The 26,538-nt window shown below is 42.0% G+C and overlaps 1 protein-coding gene across 2 annotated transcripts in view; it reads right to left on the bottom strand.

Annotated features, from left to right (window-relative positions):
* Positions 1-161: 161 nt before the first annotated feature.
* LOC105723400 (galectin-4-like) overlaps positions 162-26,538 on the bottom strand; it is a 135,497-nt gene continuing 109,120 nt past the window's right edge. The window contains exons 8-9 of one of the 2 annotated variants that reach the window (XM_064381325.1): positions 15,210-15,296; positions 162-1,399 (exon numbers count right to left, since the gene is read on the bottom strand). In XM_064381325.1, the coding sequence (XP_064237395.1) occupies positions 1,391-1,399; positions 15,210-15,296 (96 nt within the window). In that variant the 3' untranslated portion in view covers positions 162-1,390. Of the gene's footprint in view, positions 1,400-15,209; positions 15,297-16,517; positions 16,643-26,538 lie in introns of those variants that run through there. The other variant, XM_064381324.1, reaches the window with a different exon arrangement.

Raw genomic sequence — 26,538 nt, 5'->3', positions numbered from 1 at the left:
AGAGGGAAGAGAGTTCTAAGCAAAGAGAACATCAAATGCAAAGGCCCAGAGACATGAAAAACCTTTTCATGTCTGAGGTGCAGTTAAGAGGCCACTGTAGCTGAGGTGTAGTGTGGGAGAGGAATATTGGGAAAAGTTCAAACTGGAAAGACCAACCAAGATCAGAGCAAGGTGAAGAGGTTTGGATTTTATTCCAAGTGAAGGAAAAAGCCACTCAAGGGGCGTTGGGGGACCCAGAACACTCAGTTCACTTTTCTTTTTTTTTTGAGACATGAATAACTAGATTATTTTTGGGGTTTGGCTCTTTTTATTATATCCATCTTTTCACTGACTTTCTCATGCAGGTTATGAATTGTTTCCCTGATTTCTGGGTATTGGCTGTGTTCTCTCGTATTTTGTTGTTTCCTTGAGATCATTGTTTTGAATTCCTTTTTGGGCCTTTCATAGATTTTCTTTTCTTTAAGATCTGGTACTGGAGAATTACAGTGTTCCTTTGCAGTATCATATTTCCTTGCTTTTTTCATGTTTCTTGTGTCTTTTTGTTGATAGCTGTGCATTTGTTGTAACAGTTGCTTCTTCCAATTTTATGAACTGGCTTTCACAAAGAAACTTTTTCTTGTAGATGTATTTATAGTTTTGGTTGAGTAGGGTGTTTTGGCTTTGATAGAGGCAACAATGTAGTCTTCATATGATCTCTATGCTATTAATGTCGGCAGTGTCTGAATTTTTCAGTGGTTTAAACTGGTTGTTAGTGGTGGAAAGTGATGAGGCTTCGCTCAGGACATTAACAACAGGTGAGCTGCTCACTGGGCCCCAGGGTGCCACACATGGGCACTGGTGTGGCAGCAGCAGGCCCACCGTACCTGTCCTCAGGCCCCCAGGCAGCGTCTGTGGATGCTGGCAGTGGTGGGGGCGGGGGGGCACGGGCAGTCTGGTCCTCAGGCCCCCAGGTGATGGGCGTGGGCACTAGCAGTGGCAGCAGCAGGTCAGGCAGGCCATTCCTCAGGTCCCTGGGTAGCACTTGCAGTGCCATCAGCAGAAGTAGCGGGCTGGTCCCTGGATGGTGCATTTGGGTAGGGCACCAGTTCAGTATATACTCTTTTGTGCCCAGTTTTTTTTTTTTTTTTAACTCCACATTGAGATACTCTCTATTGTTTGCACATAAAGTTCATTCATTCTCATTACTGGATTTTAAACTGTATTTTCTATACTGTATTTATCTGCTGTATTTTGTCACCACATTACTTTATTTGGGTAAATGGACCAATTAAAAACAATTATTCTGCTGTTAATGGGCGTAGTTGATGGCTTTTGGCTATTACAAATAGGGCTGGAGAGGGAAATTTCAGGTGCTGAGAGCTTGAGATGGGATGAGTAGAGTCGCAGCTGATTACAACGTCTAGAAGAGAAAAGAAGGATGGCCAGTTATCTGCGTTGTTGAAATACTTCTTTCTGTGCCATGATATATAATCCAGAGACTCAACACTCAGGATTCTACCTCCCCTTGACACACACACAGAGACACACACACACACACACACACACACACACACCCTGCTGATGTGGGTCTTACAGGTCCAGCTTCTTCTTTTCAGAATCTGAGCTTCAGACCATGCTCCTGAGGTCCAAAAGCCCAGCGTGAGCTTTCTTGCTTCCCAGCAGGCCAGAAACACTTGCACAATGTCTGCCCTAAAGATTCTCAAAACCTTTTCAGGATGCAAGCGCTTTCTGAAGCGCTTTTTTTTTAATGAACCTCCTTGTATTAATAAATGTATTTTGGTAAGCATATGTCTGTATTTACTGGAGATGCTTTCCCAGAATCCAGACTTGGGAATTCTTCATTCCCAAAGGCTATATGTGTTTGTTGAACTTGTGTCTTATTATACACTCTGTTGAACTGGCCACTGGGATCTATTGTAGTCTAGGATTCCCAGGCAGAGTCTGCAGGTTTTGTTTTCATTTTGTTTCATTGTTAGGGGAAGATGGAAGTTCTTTTTTAGCCAGGGATCCTCAAAATTTAGTGTGAATGAAAATCACCTACAGGGCTTGTGAAAACGTAGCATGCTGGGCCCCAAACTCAGTTTCTGCCTCAGTATTTCTGGGCTAGAACCTATGAATATGCATTTTAACGAGCTCTCAGGTGATGCTGATGCTGCTGGTCTGGGCATCACACTTTGAGAACCACTGTGGCTAGCAATCTCAGGGGCAGTCTCCTCAAAGACCTCTGGGTGACTTCTGTGACCAACTGTGAAGCTTTAGGCCAACTCTATATTTGTTGCAAACATTACCAACATCAGGTTTTAATGATTTTTTTAAAAGAATATTTTAAAAAACCAAAACAAAGCAATGTTAAATGGAGGATGGATTGTACCCACCAAATGACTCCAAAGGCAACTCAACTGATTCAAAAAAGTGAAAATGAACAAAACAATGGATTTTGGGCAGTTGTCAAGCTTTGGCTGAATGAGTCTTGTAGAAACTGATCTAGCAGGAGTCATTAAGGTAAGGTGTGTGGTCGGGAGATGGGGAAACAGCCTCAGGAAAGACCACATGTATGCACATGTTCATGTGTGGGGGTCATCTTCTCTCCACTTGGCTGTATGCTTAAGTAAAATTTTGTGCGTGTGTGTGGGGGAACCGACAGGTGTCACCTCTAGGTTTTGTGGTGTGCTTTCCTTGCCACCTATTTTCCTGTTACCTTCACATGTGTGCTCTGCCTTCATGGGCACTCTGTGCACAATATAAGCTTTGATTGAGTCTTCAGAGTGTCCTCCAAAACATGCTGTACAAATTTTTTCTCCCACCAATATTATTCCGTGGTACTTAATCTGTAGGTCATCACCAAAATGCCTTCATAATATGTTAAATCATAAGCCTCAATACTGTTTACACTTTCCTCATTTCTAGGAAGTCAGTGCATGCTTTTGGTCACTGAAGGTCATTTTTATTTTTTTAGAATTTGACCTATTCCTATATTGCTCATAATCTTCTCTTGCACGGACCTTTCATTATTTTTTGTATGTCAAAGATATAATATTTGGATTATGAATTACAAAATTTTCTCCTAGTTTGTCATAATATTTGGAGTATGAATTACAAAATTTTCTCATAGGTTCGTCTATCAGTGTGAACCCAGAGGTCACTAATGAAAAGATTACTCTTCACCTCTCCCCACAAACTGCCGTTAAAACTTCCCAAAATTTAATAGAATTTTGTGTCTGCTTAAGCTGGAAAAAGAAGAAATAGTTGTTACTAGCAGAAGTATGGGCTATTGTGCAGAGGATATGGAAGTCAAAGAAGATCAATCTCTCTGGATCACTAATAGGATTGCTGGAATGTCTGAGAAGGAAATAACATCAACATCTTTATGCACAACTTACTAGGTGGCCAGACACCCTGAACTGATATTTCGTCCCCAGTTCAGGTGAACAACTGAGATATTAATCAAAATTCTATTGCCTGTTACAAGGAAAAGCGGTTCCTCTTCCCCTTCTGTGGTAATTTCTTATCGGCTTCAGTTCTGGGCAGGGTGTGAGGGTGGTTGCCTAGAATGGGGTTTCCAAATCTCCTTAATGTGACCTCTGACTCTCTTCACTGCTTCCATGTCCATACCTAGACTCAAAACCCAAGGAATGGAGTGGGATGACATTACGAATTAATCTTAAGAAAGTACAAAGAACTGTGTGATGGTGCTGATTTACATGGGCAGAAACTTGGAGTGTATGCTTGGAAATGAACTGTCAGGGTTTTAGACCAGGGAAAGTGGAATTTGTTGTTAATACTAATGCCAATGCATCCTCATAGTGTAGCTCCCACTTATGAGTGAGAAATCTCACCATTCTCTAAGAATCAGCAGAGAAGAGTCTCTGAGATTTTGATTCACATGAAAACAAAGCGAAAAATGAGAGGGCATACCTAGAGCCCAGGTGTCTGAGAGACAGAGTTGGGGTGGCCCTCACCTGGCAGAGCCAAGGGGTCTGAAGTGGGGTAAAGAAAGAAAATGTGGCACATATACACTATGGAATACTATGCAGCAATAATAAGGATGAATATATATCCTTTGCAGGGACATGGATGAAGCTGGAAACCATCATTCTCAGCCAACTGACACAAGAACAGAAAACCAAACACCGCATGTTCTCACTGATAAGTGGGTGTTGAACAATAAGAATACATGGACACAGGGAGGGGAACATCACACACTGGGGCCTGTCAGGGAGTGGGGGAGCTAGGGGAGGAATAGCAGGGGGTGGGGGTATTGGGGAGGGATAGCATTAGGAGAAATACCTAATGTAGATGACGGGGGGATGGACGCAGTAAACCACCATGGCACATGTATACCTAACAAACTTGCACATTCTGCACATGTGCCCCAGAACTTAAAGTACAAAACAAAAAAACATAAAAAAAAAAAGAAGACACAAGTGTTTTCTATACTTCTCTCCCCAGGTCCAGCTGAGGATCAAGATCTATGTTCTCCCATAATTTGCTGGAGAAGAAAGAAGAGGATTTTCTTTCAAGGCCAAGTGCCTTGTCCCCAGGATCTCCAGCTTTTGACCACGGTACTGGTTAGGAAAATGCACACCTTCCTGGTAGATTCTGAACAGTGGAGAAAAGGCTTCATGAGAAGCATGGAGGCTGGAATTGACACCCCTTACCCTCACTTTATCATCTTTATGTGTGCATTTCCCTGGTGACCCTTTCCTCCCCCAGTACCTCCCTCACTGTCATTTCTGTTGCATCACAGGCACAGGCCTCCAAACAGGTATGGTTGTGACTGAGTCTGTTTCTGACACCCCACCCCTTCTTGCTCTGCGGGAAGACATTGCTGGGAAGGGCTTCTAATCAGGAATGAAGCCAGAGGGCACGGCTGACAGGGACCATTTAAGTTCTGTAACTCAGAGATTTACACAGAAGCCTGGAAACAATTCAGAAGAGCTGGCCAGATAGAGCCGTCACAGATATCCGTGAGTTGAAAAGGCAGAGCCTTCCATATCTTTAGTTACACAAATAAGAGAATGAGGGAGATTTTATGAGATGAAAATATGTGCTTTTCCACTGAATGTTTTACTGAGAGTTGTGGGTGTATCGAAGAGACCCTGGGAAAATGGCATCTGAGATGCCTGTAGGGTGTGATGTATGGATCCTGGATTAGTGTAACCTTCTGTGAGTGTGTGACAGTGTCTGGTAAGAGTGAACTCTGCTGAAATGACGTGACTTTAGGTAGGAGGTGGACGGGTGTGTGAGTTTAAGGGGGTGACTGTGCTTCGTTTTCATGACTGTGATGTGAGTGTCTATGTGAGCCCAGTTGGACCAGTGCATGGGCATCTTTATATGCACAGAGAGCAGGCATGCATGACTCAGTGAGTGGCGCGGCTCTGTGTGACTGGGCTGTGTGTGTGTGCTGGGATGTGATCAGGTATTGAACTGGGAACATGCACTGGCCTTCTGTTCATGAGAAGGTTCCTCCTCACACAGAAACACCTCTGACGCAGCTGTGCATCTTCCCATGTGTGTCAATGTGGATCCAGGGTGGCAGAACTGTTGGGGATCTTGGGGACCATAAGTTATTAAGGACTCGTTTCTGAGCATTCATGAGAACAGAATGCATGAATCCTCAGGGGCCCCTTCCCAAGCAACGTGGGAAAGAGAAAGCAGGTTATGAGGCCCATGGTTCCTCAGGCGGGGTCCACACAGAAGGCAATGGCTCCTGCCTCCCAGGCTCAACCTCCCTGACTCCCTCTCCAGCAGTCCTTCCTAGTGTGTGACAGGGTGATGAGCAGATCCTGATTTGCTAGGGAAGGACATTGGGAGACTTGGGTTCAGAGACAGATTCACCCAAAACAAGAAAGTAACACGTTTAATTTCCATTCAGGCAGAGCTTCCAATGGACATTCATCAAGTTTGCTGAGGCCTGTAACTGCAGCACTTTGGGAGGCCAAGTGGGGAGGATCGCTTGAGGCCAGGAGTTGGAGACCAGCCGAGGAAATGCAGCGAGACTCTACCTTTCCAAAATTTAAAAATGTGCCAGGCATGGTGGTGTGTGTCTGTAGTCTTAGGTGCTTGGGGGTTGATGCGAGTGTGTAGCGACGTCTCCCTTTCTTCAGTGTGTGTCTGCGATTGAGGGTGATAACCAGACTTCCTGTTGTCCAAGAATCCCTGTTTCTAAGTGATCACGGGATTCCCAGAGCCAGTTGACAACATGATCCCTCTTCATTTCCTTACGCTTTGCTCATTAAAACTTCTCCAAGCTTCACAAAATTTCGTTCTTGCTTTCAGTGGTAAAACAGGTAGTGGTCATCACCAAAAGGGCTTGGAGGATTTCATGGGTGGTGGGAGGAATCAAAGAGGATAAATTTTCCTGGGGCACAAAGAATGAGTGCCAAGGCCTCTGGAAGATCTGAGAACACATTAAGAATAACACTCGTCGACAGCATGGAGTTTATGGCAGACGCTCTGAACCAAAATCCCTACCCAATTTCAGATGAGTCACTGCACTGAAATGTCAGGCAGCTGTTTTCAGCCACATAGGGATAAGCAATGGGATTGGAGGCTTGAATAACTCAGCCACAACAGGGTGAATGGGACTGTGTCTCAGTTGAGCAGGGTTGAATAGGAGCCTCACTCTCCACACTGAAAACAGAGGGGAGGGAACACTTCAGGGATCCCATTTTCCCACCTGAACCCCAAACCTCACATGTCCCTCCACTTAACCAGGAAAAAAGGCAAGAAGAAAACCACCTGAGAAGATACTCATATGCCATCTCCCCTCAGTTCGGGAACAAAAGATATACAATATTATTTCTGGAAAGGTAGAGCACAGATGTAGAAATCTGATTTGTTCATTTAAAGAGTGCTCACAGATGATCACGCCCTTGCCCATCCTCCCTGCAGACTGAGACAGAGAAAAGTCGTTTCACAGAGAGGAGCTGAGGCTCCTACAGTGGACATGGCAGTCAGTACTTTGTAGAGTAGAAATCTTGGTCAGAGATGCGTGCAAGAAACCCTTTCATCAGGGCACTCAATACTGGCTCTCACTGATGGTCTTTCCTGTAACTGATTCATCTCCACCCACAGACACAAGGTTGGGAAACCTCCATTTCCATCCTCTGAAGTGCCCCCACTGCCTTCCCTCCCCTTGCAGGAGCCTGGCCTTTGGTCTTAGAAGACTCCCACTGATGCCCCCCAGTCCTCTCCTAAGAATAACCTTTCTTCCTGGAGTGTTTCCTTTGGGGACAATTCTGGACCAACCCCTCCATCTGAGATGCTCCACTAGCTGGCTGTTTTGCCCATTAGTTGACACAGTTTCTTCATTGTGTCGATGGTCTTTACCATCTGGTATTCAATTAGAAAAAGAGAAAGTCAAATTATCTCTATTTACAGATGATATGATTGTATAGATAGAAGACCCCATCATCTCAGCCCAAAATCTCCTTAAGATGATAAGCAACTTCAGCAAAGTCTCAGGATACAAAATCAATGTGCAAAAATCACAAGCATTCCTATACACCAATAACAGACAAACAGAGAGCCAAATCAAGAGTGAACTCCCATTCACAATTGCTACAAAAAGAATAAACTACCCAGGAATACAACTAACAAAGGATGTGAAGGACCTCTTCAAGAACTATAAACCACTGCTCAAGGAAATAAGAAAGGACACAAGCAGATGGAAAAATATTCCATGCTCATGATTAGGAAGAATCAATATCGTGAAATGGCCATACTGCCCAAAGTAATTGATAGATTCAATGCTATCCCCATCAAACTGCCATTGACCTTCTTCACAGAACTGGAAAAAACCACTTTAAACTTCATATGGAACCAAAAAAGAGCCTGCATAGCCAAGACAATCCTAAGCAAAATGAACAAAGTAAAAAGAACAAAGCATCACACTACCTGACTTCAAACTATACTATAAGGCTACAGTAATCAAAACAGCATGGTACTGGTACCAAAACAGAGATATAGACCAATGGAACAGGACGGAGGCCTCTGAAGTAATCCCACACACCTACAGCCATCTGATCTTTGACAAACCTGACAAAAGTGAGAAATGGGGAAAGGATTCCGTTTAATAAATGGTGTTAGGAAAACTGGATAACCATGTGCAGACAGCTAAAACTGGACCCATTCCTTACACCTTATACAAAAATTAACTCCAGATGAATTAAATATTTAAATGTAAGACCTAACACCATAAAAACCCTAGAAGAAAACCTAGGCAATACCATTCAGGACATAAGCATAGGCAAGGACTTCATGACCAAAACATCAAAAGCAATGGCAACAAAAGCCAAAATAGACAAATGGAATCTAATTTAAACTTAAGAGTTTCTGCATAGCAAAAGAAACAATCATTAGAGTGAACCAGCAATTAAAAAATTTCTGCAAGCTATCCATCTGACAAAGGGCTAATATTCAGAATCTACAAAGAACTAAAACAAATTTACAAGAAAAAAACAACCCACCAAAAAGTGGGCAAAGGATATGAACAGGCACTTTTCAAAAGAAGACATCTATGTGGCCAAAAAACATATGAGAAAATACTCATTATCACTGGTCACTAGAGAAATGCAAATCAAAACCACACTGAGATACCATCTCACGCCAGTTAGAATGGTGATCTCTAAAAAATCTGGAGACAACATACGCTGGAGAGGATGTGGAGAAATAGGAACACTTTTACACTGTTGGTGGGAGTGTAAATTAGTTCAACCATTGTGGAGGACAGGGTGGCAATTCCTCAATGACCTAGAAATAGAAATACCATTTGACCCAGCAATCCCATTACTGGGTTTATACCCAAAGGATTATAAATCATTCTATTATAAAGACACATGCACACCTATGTTCACTGAGGCACTGTTTACAATAGCAAAGACTTGGAACCAACCCAAATGCCCATCAAGAATGGACTGGATAAAGAAAATGTGGCACATATACACCATAAAACACTATGCAGCCACAAAAAAGGATGAGTTCATGTCCTTTGCAGGGATATGGATGAATCTGGAAACCATCATTCTCAGCAAACTGACACAAGAACAGAAAACCAAACACTGCATGTTCTCACTCATAAGTGGGTGTTGAACAATGAGAACACACAACAATCCTGCAAGATCTGAACATGTGCCCCAGAACTTAAAACATAATAAAAATTATTTGTACATTCTGGATATTAGCCCTTTGTCTAATGGGTCTGTGGGGGATTGGGGGCTAGGGGAGCGATAGCAGGGGGTGGGGAGGTTTGGGAGGGATAACATTAGGAGAAATACCTAATGTGGGTGATGCAGGGATGGAGGCAGCAAACCACCATGGCATGTGTATACCTATGTGACAATCCTGCATGATGTGCACATGTACCCCAGAACTTAAAATATAATAAAAAATAATAAAAAAAAGAAAGAGAGCTCAAACTATCCCTGTTTGCAGAAATTATTCTATATCTAGAAAACCTCATAGTCTCTGTCCCAACAACCCTTAAGCTGGTAAACAACTTCAGCAAAATTTCAGGATAGAAAATCAATGTGCAAATATTACTAGAACTCATATATGCCAACAACAGTGAAGCATAGGGCTAAATCAGGAATGGAATTCCATTCATAATTTCCATAAAAAGAATAAAATACCTAGAAATCCCGATAGCCAGGGAAGTGAAAGATTGTTACAATGAGAATTACAAAACATTGCTTAAAAAATCAGTGATGAAGGCCGGGCGCGGTGGCTCAAGCCTGTAATCCCAGCACTTTGGGAGGCCGAGGCGGGTGGATCACGAGGTCAAGAGGTCGAGACCATCCCGGTCAACATGGTGAAACCCCGTCTCTACTAATACAAAAAATTAGCTGGGCATGGTGGCGTGTGCCTGTAATCCCAGCTACTCAGGAGGCTGAGGCAGAAGAATTGCCTGAACCCAGGAGGTGGAGGTTGCAGTGAGCCGAGATCGCGCCATTGCACTCCAGCCTGGGTAACAACAGTGAAACTCCGTCTCAAAAAAAAAAAAAAAAATCAGTGATGATCCAAACAAATGGAAAAACATCCCATGCTCATGGATAGTAAGTATCATTATCATTAAAACAGCCATAATGCCCAAAGAAATGTATAGATTCAATGCTATTCCTATTGAACTACCAATGACATCCTTCACAGAATTAGAAAAAAACATTTTCAAATGCATATGGAATAAAAAATGAATTGAATAACCAAGACAATTGTAAGCAGAAAGAACAAAGCTGGAAGCATCACATTACTCAACTTCAAACTGTACTACAGGGCCACAGTAACCAAACAGCATGGTTCATGTACAAGAACAGACACATAGACCAGTAGAGCAGAATAGAGAGCCCAGAAATAAGGTCGCATATCTACAACCCTCTGATCTTCAACAAAGCTAACCAAACAAGCAATGGAAAAATGACTTCCTATTCAAGAAATGGTTCCAGGATAACTGGCTAGCCATATGTGAATGATTGAACTCGAACCCCTTCCTGGCTTTATGTAGAAAAATCAACTAAAGACGGGTAAAAACTTAAATGTGAAACCCAAAACTATAGAAACCCTTGAAGACTACCCAGGTAATACCATTCTGAATATAGGAATGGACAAAAGGTTCATAACGAAGATGCCAAAAGTAATCACAAGAAAAGCAAACACTGACAAATGAATCTATTTAAACTAAAGGGCTTCTGCACAGCAACAGAAACTAACAGTGTCAACAGGCAACCTACAGAATGGGAGAAATTATTTGCAAATTATGTATCTGAAAAGGTCTAATATCTAGCATCTATAAGGAACTTTAACAACTTTACAAGAAAAGAAAACTCAACCCCATAAAAAAATAAAAGGTGGGCCAAGGGCTGGGCATGATGGCTCATGCCTGTAATTCCAGCACTTTGGGTGGCTGAGGTAAGTGGACTGCTTGAGCCCAGGAAGTCAAGACCAGCCTGGGTAATATGGTAAAACCCTGTGTCTACGAAAAATAGAAAAATTAGCCGGGTGTTGTTGCACGCACCTGTCATCCCAGCTACTCAGGAGGCTGAGCAGGGGGGATTGCCTGAGTGAGACAGAGGTTGCAGTGAGCTGAGATTGCACCACTGCATTCAGCCTGGGTGTCAGAGTGAGACCTTGACTCAAAAAAAAAAAAAGAGTAGACAAAGGACCGGAACAGACACTTTTCAAAAGAAGACATACATGTCGCCAAAAAGCATTTGAAAAGAAGCTCAACATCCTTGAACGTTAGAAAAATGCAAATCAAAACCACAATGAGATACCATCTCTCACCAGTCAGAATGGCTAATATTCAAAAGTCAAAAAATAAGAGATGCTGGCAAGCTTGTAAAGAAAAGGGAACACTTACACATTGTTGGTGGCAGTGTAAATTTGAGGAATCATCACATTGTGGAAAGCAACGTGATGATTCCTCAAACAGCTAAAACAGAACTACCACTCAATGCAGGTATCCCGTCACTGGGTATATACCCAAAAGAATATAAATTATTCTATCATAAAAACATGTGCGCGTGAATGTTTATTACAACATTATTCACCATAGCAAAGACACGGATTCAACCTAAATGCCCATAAAAAACAGACTGCATAGAGAAAATGTGGTACATATACACCATAGAATTCTATGTAGCCTCAAAAAAGAATGAGATTATGTCTTTTGCAGAAACATGGATGGAGCTGGAGGCCATTATCCTTAGCAAACTATGTGGAAACACAAAATCAAATACTGCATGTTCTCATTAGAAGTGTGAGCTAAATGATCAGGCTCATGGACACCAAGAGGGGCCTACTTGAGGGTGGAGGGTGAAAGGTGTGACAGGAGCAAAAACAAAAAACCAGAAACTATTGGGTACTAGGCTTAGTACCTGGATGATGACATAATCTGTACTACAAACCCCCATGACACGAGTTTCCCTGCACATGTATCCCTGAACCTCAAATAAAAGTTCAAAAACTAAAACCAAACAATCTCACCTTTCTTTGGAATCTGCATGAGAAACAGTATCTCTGAAACTTTGATTCATATGGACACCAAGAGAAAGGAGAGGATATAGCTAGAGCCCAGGTGTGTGACAGACAGATGAGAGCAGCCCTCACCTGGTAGAGCCAAGGGCCCTAGCGTGGGCCAGGTTCATGCAAGGACTTTCTCTACCTCTCTCCCCAATCACCCTGAGAATCAAGGCAGTGCTGTCCCAGAATCCTTAAAGGCAAAAAGAAAGATTACCTTCTAGAGCCAATGCCTTTTCCAAGAATTCCCACCTTAAATTTTTTTTTTTTTTTAACCATTGTACAAACTGGGAAAATGTACACCTTCTGTGTAGATTCTGCACAGTGGAGAAAAGGCTTGAGAGGCATAAAGGCTGGGCTTTACAATCATTCCTCACTACATCATCCTAATCTATGCATTTCCCTGGTAACTCAATCCACAGCCTGGTACCTGCCCCTGCCCCCCACCCCCACTGTCATTTTAGTGCGTTACCGACACAGGCCTGCAAACAGCTATGGTTGTGACTAGTTTCTTCCTGACACCTGAGCCTTTCTCACGCTGCAAGGGAAGCTTGCTGAGAGGAGCTTGGAATCAGGAATGAAGTCAGAGGACAGGGTTGACAGGGATCATTTAAATGCTGCAACTGAGAGATTCACATAGAAGACGGGCACAATTCTGAAGAGTTGCCCAGAGGAAGCAAAACTGTCAGAGCTACAGGTGAGTTGAAAAGGCACAGCCTTCAATAATCTCAAGTCACATAAACCAAGAAGGAAAACAGGGGAGATTTTATAAGATGAAAATGTTAGCGTATCTACTGGGATTGCTTTACTGAGAGTTGTGTGTTTGTGGACTAGAGACCCTGAGGCTATGGTATGAGATGCTTGTGGGGTGTGAGGTGTGGACCCTGGACCAGTGCAACCATCTGTGAGTGTGTGATGGTGTCTGACGAGAGTGAACTCTGTTGAGATGATGTGACTTTAGGTGGGAGGTAGATGGTCCACCAGGATGGGCAGGTGTGTGAGTGTAATGGGTGAGTTGCTTTGTCTTCATGACTGTGGAGTGTGTGTGTGTGTGCGAGCACAGCCCAGGTGCTTGAGCATCTTCATATGCACCGTGAGCAGGTGTGTGTCTCAGTGAGCGGCAAGGCTGTGTGCGACTGTGGGTGTGTGTGCTGGGATGTGACTGGGTGTTGAACTGGGAACACGCACGTGGCCTTCTGTGCATGTGAAGGTTCCTCCGCACACAGCAGCGCCTCTGATGAAGCAATTGTGCAGCCTCCCCTGTCTGTCAGTGTTGGTCCTGGGTGACAGAACTGGTGGGGATTTGGGAACTGGGAGTTACTGAGACTCATGTTCAACCATTCATGAGAACAGAATATATGATCCGTAGATGTCTCTTTCCAGTAAGTGTGGGGAAGAGGAATGCAGACCATGGGGGTGATGGTTCCTCTGGTGGGGTTTGCACAGTGACCACCGGCTCCTGCCTCCCAGCCTCAGCTCTCTTCCTGTCCACCATCACAGCCTGTCCTTCCCATTGTAGGACAGGAGGGTGGGCAGATGCTGGCTTGGTAGCACAGAACATAGGAGGCCCTGGTTTCAGAGCCTGGATCACCCAAAACCAGGAAGGAACAAGCATCGCCTCAGTTAAGACAGCACTTACAGTGAATAGTAATAAGAAAAATGGCTGGGTCCACTGCCTATAGTCTTACCACTTTGGGAAGCCAAGATGGGAGAGTAACTTGAGGCCAAAAGTTTGAGACCAGTCTGAGCATTAGTGAGACCCCCTCAAAAATTTTAAATAACACCTGTCATCCCAGGTACTTAGGAGGCAAAGGTGGGTGGATCCTGCAGCCTAGGAGTTCAAGGCTTCAGTAAGCTATGATTGCACCACTGTACGTCACCCTGGGTGATAGACCAAGACCCTGTCTCGAAAAAAAACAACCACTTGTAGTCATTTTAGAAATTAATCATTCCCTCCAGTTATGTCCCTGACTCAGGCATTTCATTTGTACAAGTCCTGGGGCTGTGCTCTCAGCAATGTGTCCCCTTCTAGAAAGGACATGCATTGCCCGTGATGATTGTGATGCATGTGTATCCCTCACACAGGGGTTTCCTGTTCCTTTATTATTTCCTTCCATCTTTCAACAAGTGTTGTTTCTCACTGGAGTGAATTTCTAAATTCTTAAATCCTCAAGTCTTGTTTTCACAGTTTCAGAGTTGAAAATGAAGGCAGTTCAGTGTTCCAGGGGGACTCCCCTTTTCTTTTAGGGTCCCTAACAGGCCCTATACATGCCAAGGGTTAGGGTAAAAGTTTTACATATATTAACTCATCTATTACCAAGAACACCCTACAAAGTAGGAATTCCTGCTAATCCTCCTTGTCCTGGGGAAACTAAGGCAGGGAGAGTTCAAGTAATGGCTCTAAGATGGCACTGCTTGTAAGAGGCAGAATGAGGACTGGAATTCAGGCGCCTTGGCTTCTGAACCCTTCTTTTACCTATGGGTCCTTCATTTCTTCAGGAATACGGGCCCTGCCTGTGGTAGGATGAAAGCGGGGAAGTCTCAGAGTCTGTTCTTTGATCTCTAAAGAATCTGTTACAGAAGGTGCCACCCTCAACGGCTTGTGTCCTTGACCATTGGTTCTCATATCACAATCAGAGGGACGCTGAGCCTCCCTTTCATGTGAGTACTCCATGGTCCAAGGGTGGGGGTGGAGCAGAAGGGAGAATATTTGCTCAGGGGATGACCTCATGTGTGAGTGATGTGGAAATGTCTAGTTGGCAGGATGGAGGCACTGTGCAGGTGCAGGTCTTGGAGACCCTCCAGCTTCAGACAAGAAACCTACAGTGGCTGCACTGTGGGCTAGTCATGGTGACTCAGGTAGGAGGACACTCAGGGACTGGGGCTGTGGCTCCTAATCAAGGATAGAATTTTCAGGGAGTGGACAACTCTTAGGCCAAGATTAATGACTATGGCTCAGTTTCCATCTTGTGATGAGGAACAGAGCATCTCATAACTCAAGGGCAGGAGAAGCTGAAGCAGCCCCAGAGGGCTGAGGCTTACAGTATCAGCACCAAGTCTTCACTCTACCTATGAAAAGGTGGGAAGGATTTCTTTGCGTGTCCCATATGTGCCCCCACAAGAGAGAGACCTGTCCACAACCCTGTGTGCTCTTCCCTTGGCAAGGACCCACAGCTGCAGGTGGATTTACTCACGGGGATGGGTGAAAACTCAGACATCGCCTTCCACTTCCAAGAGTACACTGGCCATTGTGTGGTCATGAACAGCCGTGAGGATGGGATCTGGAAGGAAGAAGTGATAGTCAGCTATGTGCCCTTTGAGGCTGGCAAAGAATTTGAACTGACCATCCTAGTGCTGGACATTGAGTACCAGGTGAGTGCCCCGGGAGCTCCCAGAGCAGGAGGCAGCTCTTCCTGAGCTGGCCCCACCAGTCCCTTGGGACCCATCTCCTGTAACTACTCCTGGCTGAGGCCTTTTCATCACAGAGCACCCTCTGCTTGCACTGCCATCCTCAGATTTTTTACCTATATCTGGGTAAAAATTTTTTTACCAGGGTCAAGGTCAGCTCACCTGTCATTTCCCCAAGTTGCAGAATATCCTGTGTCTTTTCCCATAGTGCTCATTTCTACTTATGTCATTTAAACTTTCATTTGGCTGAATGAATACAATATGGTTAAGAAAAAAATTGTTTTTGTCAGTCAAAATTTAGACTTCATCTCAATCCTAGACCCCAAGCTTACTCCTGAGAACTTTACCAGTGCTTTACTCTCCTTCCAGAGGAAACACAGGCCTATGGAAGCACACAGGTTTATGATTTCATTTGTTTTTAAGCAAATCCTGGTATAAGTTGCTCTACACACTACATTTTAGGAAGCAATGTTGATTTTCTGTGAACAAATGTATCTTGAAGACATCCTCAATCCATGGTGCTTCCTCAGCTGTTAAAAATTGCATCATATTCAACTGGAATTATTACTCAGAGTTAATGAACTTGACCCTCTGATGAACATTTAGGTCGTTTTAAATATTTTGCTCTCACAAATAATTCTCTATTAAGATTTCTAATTAACTTCTTTGCCATTATTAACCTCTCAATGCTTAATTGGAAAATGATTACAAAGAAATGAAAAAAATGGTTCTAAGATGTGTGAATTTTAAATTTGATACATTAACACTTATAAGGTGACTTTCTCTATAGCCTCAGTATGAAGAATATATTCATACTTTCTGGCATTCTCCAGTGAGTATACCAAAATATTCACATTTTATTCAGATTTAAATGTGGATCTTTTTATATGCTTAGAAGTTGTTGAAGATAATATTCTATGTTTCACAATACCTGTCCTGTTTTACCTTTGTAAGAATGCTTGGGTTTCATGCTTTGCCACAATTAGCCCAAATCTGGGCTACTCCAAAGAGAAACTAGGCCCTCAGCAGTGAATGGCAGTCATAGTTCACGGAACTGAAATGTATGCATTCAATGAACACTGTCGGCCACTAACCTGTGCAAGGACCAGTGTAAGATGCAGGGATTCAAGTTCATGGACACAGTCCCTGGCCCTGGGGATCTTTGATGCTAGAGGGGAGGCTGAGCAGAGACCTTGCAACACTGAGTGGTAGAGCCTCACTGGAGGAATAAGAGGAAACATTAGAAATAAAGTGAGCAACTGTCTCAAATAGTCAGAAAAGATAGTCTGTCAACAGAAGTTTATCTACTGGGTTCAGTTGTATAACTAGGAGTTTTCTCAGGGGATGTCGCAGGTATGAGGATACAGTGGAGAGGAGGCTGAAACCTTGTTTGGTGGTGTACTGCTTTCTGATGCATTTTTCCTCTTGTAGGTAATGGTAAATGGCCAACGCTGTTATACCTTTGCCCATCGACTCCCGCCCAAATCTGTGAAGAGGTTCCAAATGTGGAAAGAGGTCTCTATGACCTCAATGACTATCTGCAGTTGCAAGAGATAACTACTCCTCACTGTTGAGGAATCCCTCTTTCTACATGACCATGAGATTCCCAGAGCCTGTTAACAGAATAATCCCTCCTCACTCCTTCCCATACATTTGGTTATTAAAAGTTCATCAAATTTCCCAAGATTTGGTTCTTTAAGGGAAAGAGAAAGTAGTCATCTCAAGAGATCTGAGTGATTGTATGGGAAGCATTAAGACATCAAAGAGGAAAAACCTTCCTGTGACTCAAGAAGTGAGTGACAAAGTCCCTGGAATGTCTGAGAAATTAGGAATGGCATCCTTCTATAGCACATAGTTGACGTCGGACACTCAATCAAAATCTTTACCCAATCTCAGATGACTCACTGCACTGAAAAGTTAGGTAGCTGTTTACAGCCATGCTGGTATCACTGGTGGCTTTGTGGAGAAACTGTAACTTTAGGACAATCAGGTGGGATTTTTTAATTCTATTGTTCCCAGGATATTTACTCTATATGAACACCATGCCTCGCTCAGTGCAGGCTGCTCTGAAGGAACTTTAGAAAAAGATGACAAATTCCTGGCCAGGAGTGGTGGCTCATGCCTGTAATCCCAGCACTTTGGGGAACTGAGGCGGGCAGATCACTTGAGGTGAGGAGTATGAGACCAGCCTGCCCAACATGGCAAAGTCATCTCTACTAATAATACAAAAATTAGCTGGGTGTGGTGGCATGTGTCTGTAATTCAGCTAGTTTGGAGGCTGAGACATGAGAATTGCTTGAACTCAGCAGGCAGAGGTTTCAGTGAGCCGAGATCATGCCATTGCACTCCAACTTAGGTGGCAGAGTGAGACTCTGTCTCAAAAAAAAAAAAAAAAAAAAAAGATGACAAGATGACAAATTTCCCATATGAAAATTTCACTCCAAGCACTAGTTAGAGAATCATAGGAGTTTAATGATTTCCCTTCAATGATTCTGATTGTTCTTGTTTCTAAACAGTTGCAAGATTTTTCCAACTTATGTGGACACAATTCTGGGATTTCTCTTTGGAAACAGGTGGTCATGGTTTTTAGAACAGAAAATATGTAGTTTATTGTTGGAATAGACACAATTCATACAAATGGACACGGTGAGGAGACCCTGCTTCTCTGCTGTTGCATTTAGGCATTGCAGCACAGCAAACCTCCCAACACATATTGGCTGAAAGCAACCACTGATTCTGATCTCTACCAGCTTTGCAGGTTTACTGGAGTCATGTGGGTGGTAGATCATGAGGTGGGAGTCACATTTTCTGAATGATCTGTAGGCTGGGATTCCAGGGGATGCTTCACTCATGTGTGACTCAACACTAGGGCTGGGTGAACACCTGGGGGTTGGCTGGCTATCCTTCCCCACTTTACCTCCCCATTCATGCCTTGAATTTCCTCAAATCATCAGAGTCTCATGGTTCTTGGCCTTAATGAATGGTGATTGGCTTCCACCAACAAAAGCCTTCCAAAAGGCTCAAGGAGGAGGTGCAGGGCGTTATAGGACCTAGCTTTGAAAGGCAGATAGTGCCACTTCTATGACATTATGTTGATCAAGGTGAGTCACACAGGCAGCCCAAATCAAACGAATATGAATCCACAAGCTGTGGCTATTCTGACTTGTGGTCCTGAGGGGACAGCCTTGGCAAGTATTTCCACTCAGTTCCACGCTTACATGTATAAGCATGTATATGGGCTTACACTTCCCTCATACCAAAAACACTAATCCTGTAAGGAACCACTGGAGGCAATACAATTACAGAAACAGGCTCAGATTGAAGTCTGGCATCTTATCATCCAGTCAGAATCTGGTGTGCATGATGTGACTACAAACCATCAGGTGCCCTTTCTCTCAACACACGCACTAAAGGGATACATTAACTGCCCTATACATATCAAACATACAAGACCGAAACAGACAAGGAAAATGCAGTGAACGCACCTGTTTCAGAAGGGCAAAAGATAATAAATGGCACTCTTTTTCTCAGTGCACTCCTGAAAGCAAGATGGTCACAAGCAGCTCTACTGGAGCCACCCATGAAAATTTAGCCTGGGTTCTCACTCTTGTCATATCTGTTTAAATCAGCACAGTCTGTTCCAGAAACAGTATCTCAATATGTGTCCCTACTGTTTCCATAAGTACTTAAAGGATATAAATTTCATTACGTTGGACTAAGAGGTCTTCCTTGAATGGATAACCAAGGCATCCATCCAATGAAAGAAACCATGCTAGCTCTTTGTATAAATTAAAAATTCAAACAAACAAACAAGGACAGAAAAGAAAATAGACCACAGTCACAGTCCATATCACTGAGGAAACCAACAAGACCCCATTTTCATTTTCTCTGTGAATGTTTCTCTGCAGCAATTGGCTTCATCCTCCATTCTTAGCTTCTTGAAGCTCCTACCCAGATGGCAGAATGACAGCCTTTTTCTCTCTACAAGAGCTGTGACTATCTGTTTCATAGTGCAAATGAAGACTCACTTAGGAGAAGATAAACATGTTACTTAAAGATCAACCAAGGCAGACTGAAGAGGGTCTCATCAAATAGCCTCTTTTTCTGCTGGGCCCATCTCAGGCATCATTTTGATCATCTTCATCCTCTCTCCCCATTTTCATTGCCACAGCTCGTTCAACTCCAACTTCACTCATGGGTATGCCTCTCTCTGTACTGCTTCTTTCTTATGCCCTGAGGTGTCAATGTACAGTAAATTACACTCTTCATGTCTCTCTTCCTTGTTTCTTTTCAGTATGGACTGAAATTTCCTCCCCTCTCATTGGAAACTCTCAAGTTCTGATTAGGTACACTCTCCTCCTTACACCATCCCTGTCACAGTCTTGGTCACTTCTTTATTTTTATAAAGGACTATAGACTCCATCACCAGCATGGAATTCATTTCTTGGAGAATTAGGCAATTCTTGCTCTGAGTGGATGAAGATTATCCTGGAACCCATGACTTTTTGAGCAGAACATGAGTTTGATTTTATATCTGCTTGCCCCTGGATTACACCCATTTTATTTGAATAACCTACAGAACCCTACATGCTGGCCTTGCAACACAGATGGTCACTCCCCTTTCTTGACTGATATTCACCAGCTCATTTCAGTTCACATGGGCCATTTGTTACACTCATTCCTGTCTCAGATACTACCCTTTGCTCATGGTGGCCAGGATGACATCTCAGATACAAAGTGGTGACATAGAGTTCAGGAGCCAATGTTCAGCAAAGAATTTTTGAATCACCTCTAGAGACTTACTCAACATTGTTTCCATGTACCTCAACCCAAATTCCTGATCTTCTCCCAGCAAATACAGCGTTGCTCAAAACACAGAAAGTCATTTTTGGACTCTAAAGCCTTCATTCTCAAAGGTCTTTGGGCATTTCAGTTTTTGTTGAAGCCTCTCACAGAATAAATTTACTCTGTGATAATATTGTCCTTGATGCCCAAGTTCCTCAAAGCTGGTCCCCCTGTGACGCTGTCCGTGGTGCTGAGCACTGGTACATTCGGCCCTGTATTTATAAGTGAGGGGCCAATATGACAGAATAAGAGAGGAATTTTGTTTTGTTTTGTTTATATTTGACAGATCATAGTCAAAATCTCCATGATGAATGAAGCAGAGCTTCAACTTAGATTTTCAAACCACAATTTCTGCAGTGCCCTCTCTCACTACTCCTATTCAATATAATATTGGAAGTCCTGACTAGACTAATTATGCAAAAGAAAGAAAGGGCATCTAAACAGAAAGAGAGGTCAAACCAGCCTTGTTTACAGATGCCATAATTCTATATCTAGAAAACCCTATAGTCTCAGCCCAAAAGATCCTTAAGCTGGTAAACAACTTTAGCAAATTTTCAGGATACAAAATCAATGTGTAAAAATCACTAGAACTCCTATATGCCAAAACAGCGAAGTGTAGAGCCAAATTAGGAATGCAATTCCATTCACAATTTCCATAAAAAGAATAAAGTATCTAAAAATACAGCTAACCAGGGAGGCAAAAGATCACTAAAATAAGAATCACAAAAAACTGCTCAAAGAAACAAGAGATGACACAAAGAAATGGAAAAACATTCCATGCTCAAGGATAAGAAAAATCAGCATCATTAAAACAGCTATACTGCCCAAAGAAATTTACAGATGCAATGCTATTTCTATCAAACTATAAATGACATTCTTCATAGAATTAGAAAAAATACTATTTTAAAATTCACATGGAACCAAAAAAGAGCCAAATAACAGAGGTAATTCTAAGCAAAAAGAACAAAGCTGGAGGCATCACATTACCCAATTTCAAACCATATTACAAGGCTACAGTAACCAAAACAGCATGGTATTGGTATGAAAACCAACACATAGACCAATAGAACAGAATGGAGAGTCCAGAAATAAGGCCACACACTTACAAGTGATGAATTGCAGCATAACAATCTTTCCAACACATATTGGCTAAAGGCAATCATTTATTTTGATATCTCCCAGCTTTACAGGTTTACTGAACTCATGTGAGTGGTAGATCATGTGATTGGAGTCTTGTTTTCTGAGGGATCTTTAAGGCTGGGATTTCCAAGAATGCTTTACTCATGTCTAACTCAACATTAGGGCTGAGTGAATACCTGGAAACTGGCTGGTTACCTCCTTCACTACCTCACCTCCCCATTCATGCCTTGAACTTCCTCAAATAATGAGTCTCATGGTTCTTGGACTTAAATGAATGGTGACTGGATTTCACCAAAGAAAGCCTTCCAAAAGGCTTATGGAGAAGGTGATGGCATTATAAAAACTACCTTTGAATGGCAGACAGTGTCACTTCTATGGCTTTACGTTGATCAAGGTGAGTCACGCAGAAAGCCCTAATCAAAAGAAGAGACTCCACAAGCTGTGGTTATTGTGACTGTAGTCATGAGGGGCCATTTTTGGCCACTAGTTCTGTTCAGTCGCAACTGGCTTATATACTTCCGAATACCAAAAACAATAACCCTGTAAGGAATCTCTGAAGGCAATTCAATTACAGGAAAAGGCTCAGAGTGAAGTGCAGTATCTTATCTAATAAGGATGTGGTGTCTGTGAGGTGATTACAAATTATCACTTGCAATCTCTCTCAACATGTGCACAAAAGGGACACATTATCTGCTTTATATAAATCAAACAAAGAAGACTGAAAGAGACAGGAAAAAGGCAATGAACACACTATTTTAGAGGGATAAAATAAAATAGGCAGCAGTCACTAATCCATATCATTGCCAAAACCAACCGCAAACCTATTTTCATTTTCTCTGGGAGGGTTTCTCTGTAGCCCTTGTCCTCATCCTCCATTCTGTTTCTTGGAGTTCCTACCAAGAGGGCAGAATGACAGCCCTTTTCCCACTACGAGAGCTGTGACTATCTGCTCCATAGCATGTATGGAGAAACACTGAGGAGAAGAGAAACAACATATTACCTAAAAATCACTGAAGGCAGACTGAAGAGAGTCCCACCAAATAGGCTCTTTGTTTGCAAGGACCATCTCAGGTGTCATTTTGATCATTCTCATCTTTTCTCCCAATGTTCATTGCAACAGTTTCTGCAACTCCAACCTCACTCACAGGTATGCCTCTCTCGTTACCCCTCCTTTAACCTAACATCCAGATACATTGAGGTGCCAACACACAGTGAACGACACTCTTAATTCTTCTCTTCCTTGTTTCTTTCCAGTATGGAATGTAATTCCCTCCCCCTCACTAGAAGCTCTCGTGTTCTGATTGGGTACACTCTCCTTACACCTTCCCTGTCACAGTCTTGGTCACTTCTCTATTTGATAATGGATCATACACCCTATCACAGCATGGAATTCATTTTTGGGGTAATTATTTAATTTGTGTTCTGAGTGGATGAAAACTATCCTGGAACCCCTGGCTTCCTGAGAAGAAAATGACTTGGATTTCATATTGACTTGCCACTTGCTTGGTGCCTATTTTATTTGAATAACTGACAGAGTCCTAGATGCCAGCCTTGTTAGGCAAACACACAGTGACTACCCTTTTTTGAATGATATTCACCAGGTCAGTGTACTTCCTATGGGCTATTCATTACACTCAACTTTATCTCAGCTACTATTCCATGCTCATGGTGGCCAGGAATGGCATCTCAGGTACAAAGAGATGACATAGAGCCCAAGGTCAATGTTCAAGTAACAATTTTTGAATTGCCCCTGGAAACCTACTCAACATCTTTATTCATTCTTTTCAATCCAAATTCATAATTTTTCCCCCAGCAAACAGGGCATTGCTCAAAAAGCAGAAAATCATTTCTGAACTCTAAAGCCTCCTCATCTAAAGGTCTTTTGGTCTTTCCAGTTATTGCTGAAGCCCACAAAGAATAAATATACTCTGTGATAATGTTGTCCTTGATGCCTAACTCCCTCAGTGTTGCTATTTCTCTGGAATGCCATCTGTAATGGTACTAAACATTGGTATATGTGGGCCTCTATTTGCAAGTGAGGGGCCAAGAAGACAAAATGAAAGAGAAATTTAAAATTTTTTTCCAAATTCATTGATTTTTACCATTTTAAAACTCTTAAGTTGAAATGCACATGTGCAGATTTGTTATATAGGTAAACCCCTTGTCATGGGTGTTTGTTGTACAGATTATTTCATCACCCAGGTACTAAGAAAAGTACCCTATAGTTATATTTTTTTCTGCTCTTCTTCCTTCTCCCACCAGCATAAATTATTCCCTTCAGTCAATAAGTGTTGGAGATGGTTATTATGCTGCAATGCCTAACTGGAACAGCAGCAAAGCAGGGTCTGCTGACTGTGTCCATGTGTATGAATTGTGTCTATTTTAATAATAATCTACATGTTCTCTGATATAAAAACATGATGATTCATATATCTAATCAGAAGCCCCAGGTTCGTGCCCACATAAATTGAGTAAATCTTGCAATATTTTTGAGATAGGTTCTTTCTCTGTCAGCCAGGTTGGAGTACAGTGGAGCAATTGTGGCTCACTGCAACCTCAATCTCCTGTGTTCAAGATATCCTCCTGCCTCAGCCACTTAGGTAGCTGGGACTATAGGTGCACATCACCACATTCCACTAAATTTTTCTATTTTTAGTAGAGATGGGTTCTCGCCATGTTGTCCAGAGAGCAATTCTTTTGAAACAATACAAAAAGAAAAGTCTTTAATGGCAGTTATGGAACTTCTACAGTTCACTAACGATTGCTTAGATTGAAATTTTCAGGTGTTAACTTTATCATTTCTTTTTAAATTCTTATAGTGCATTTCACACAAAGCCAGGCATAGTGTTGACACCCAACAAACAGAATGACTGAAACAAGAAATTTTATCTGATTTTTCTAAAATTACTAAGTTTCTCCCAAATGCCGCCAACTATGCCTGTGTGGTTGTGAACAGCTACCTGGCATTTCAGTGCAGTGAATCATCTAAAATTGGGTAAGAATTCTGGTTCAGAGTGTCTGACATAAAGTACATGGTACAGAAGGATGTTGTTCCTAATGTCGTCTCAGATATTCCTGGGACCTTGTCACTCATTCCCTGTGTCACAGGAGGGTTTATCCTTACTGATTTCTTGATGCCACTCATAAAATCCTCACAGCCTTCTCAGTGATGATGACGTCCTCATTTTCCCCCTTAAAACAAAAACCAAATCTTGTAAAATTTGGAGAGCTTTTTTTTCTAAAATAAAATTTTAATTATTTTACATTATATCTCTTATTAAGTGAATTAAGCAGTTCAAATGCAAACTTCATTATTTTAGCTCTTCTTTTCTAAGTTCTGGGGTACATATGCAGAATGTGACATAGGTACACATGTGCCATGGTTGTTTGCTGCATCGATTAACCTGTCATCTACATTAGGAATTTCTCCTAATGTTATCCCTCCCCTAGTCCTCCACAGCCTGACAGGCCCCAGTGTGTGATGTTCCCCTCCCTATGTCCATATGTTCTCATTGTTCAACTCCCACTTATGAGTGAGAACATGCAGTGTTTGGTTTTCTGTTCTTGTTTTAGTTTGCTGAGAATAACGGTTTCCAGCTTCATCCATGTCCCTGAAAAGGACATGAACTCATCCTTTTTTATGGCTGCATAGTATTCCATGGTGTGTATGTGCTACATTTTCTTTATCCCGTCTATCATTTCTCCCATTCTGTAGGTTGCCTGTTCACTCTGATGATAGTTTCTTTTGCTGTACAGAAGCTCTCTAGTTTCATTAGATCTCATTTGTCAATTTTGACTTCTGTTGTCATTGCTTTTGGTGTTTTAGTCATAAAGTTTTTGCCCATGCCTATATCCTCAATGGTAATGCCTAGGTTTTGTTCTAGGGTTTTTATTGTTTTAGGTCTTACATTTAAGTCTTTAATCCATCTTGAGTTAATTTTTGCATAAGGTGTAAGGAAGAGGTCCAGTTTCAGTCTTCTACATATGGCTAGCCAGTTTTCCCAACATCATTTATTAAATAGGAATTTCTTTTTTCACTGCTTGTTTTTGTCAGGTTTGTCAAAGATCTGGGGTTCCATAAGGAAAACAGATTTCTCTCAAAAGATTTGTGGCATATTTTCTGTTTTCTCAAGTACTCTCAGGAAGTTATTTTAGGGCCTTTTATATACGTACCAAGAATGATAAGATAGAATGGAGAAAAGTAATTCAATCGACTAAGAAAACCTTTTTCAGAAAAACAAGACCTAATAAGAAAAAAAATGACGTTTTAAATACACCCATAGTTTGGATATCCATTTTCAATTATGTTGAGCATTCTTTAAGAAAATCTTTTTCTATTAAAACTTTATAGAGAATATAAACAGTGGTCCTTACCATTCCTTTTACCAGTTTGTACTACTACCTGTTCCTAATCATGTTCAGGAAAATGGAGACATTTTCCTCTGGGAGACAGCAGCTGAGTTCAGGCAAGGGCAGGTTTTCAACTGGATTGTATATCCCGCTAGCAGTAAAGTTTAATATTTGAGGAGGTAATTGTCTGTTAGTCAGAGATTTTTCTTCGAGGATAGCAGTCCTGTTATATTGTGTGGGGTATAAATAGGTAATTTCCCATGTTTAATTTGGTAGTTTCTGACACCAGTAAAGCCACTCTTTTAACGATTCAGAGGCAGGTTGACCATCTTTTAGTCACCAAATTCAGTTCTTTGTTTAAGTAACCCGCTAGCAGTTGAGTTGAACTTCAAGCCTTAGTTAAAACTCCCAGTGTCATTTTTTTTCCTGATACACAGAGACTGAATGTATTCCCTATGGGAAGACTGAGGGCTGATGTTTTAAGTAATGCTCTTTTAGTTAAAGGCTTTTGAGTTTTAGGTTCCCAAATTATAAAGTGAGTTTTAGTTGTTTGAGCTTCTTTTATGAGGTAGTATAAAGAATAAGCTATTTCACCATATCCAGGTATCCATAGTCTGTAAGATCCTGTAATGTCTAAGAATCTCCTCAACTGTTAAAGGACATGGGCTTAATCCTTTCCTCATCTGGTGTTCTGGTCCATTTTGGTAAGACTAGACCTGGGAACTTTACTGAAGTCTGATAGAGTTGAGTTTTAAATTGTGAGAACCCATATCTCTTTTT

Source organism: Aotus nancymaae, unplaced genomic scaffold (assembly GCF_030222135.1).
Source record: "Aotus nancymaae isolate 86718 unplaced genomic scaffold, 86718_ANA_hifiasm-v0.15.2.pri h1tg000028l, whole genome shotgun sequence".
In the NCBI taxonomy this organism is placed as follows: Eukaryota; Metazoa; Chordata; class Mammalia; order Primates; family Aotidae; genus Aotus; species Aotus nancymaae.
This window is presented reverse-complemented; position numbering and strand designations above follow the sequence as displayed.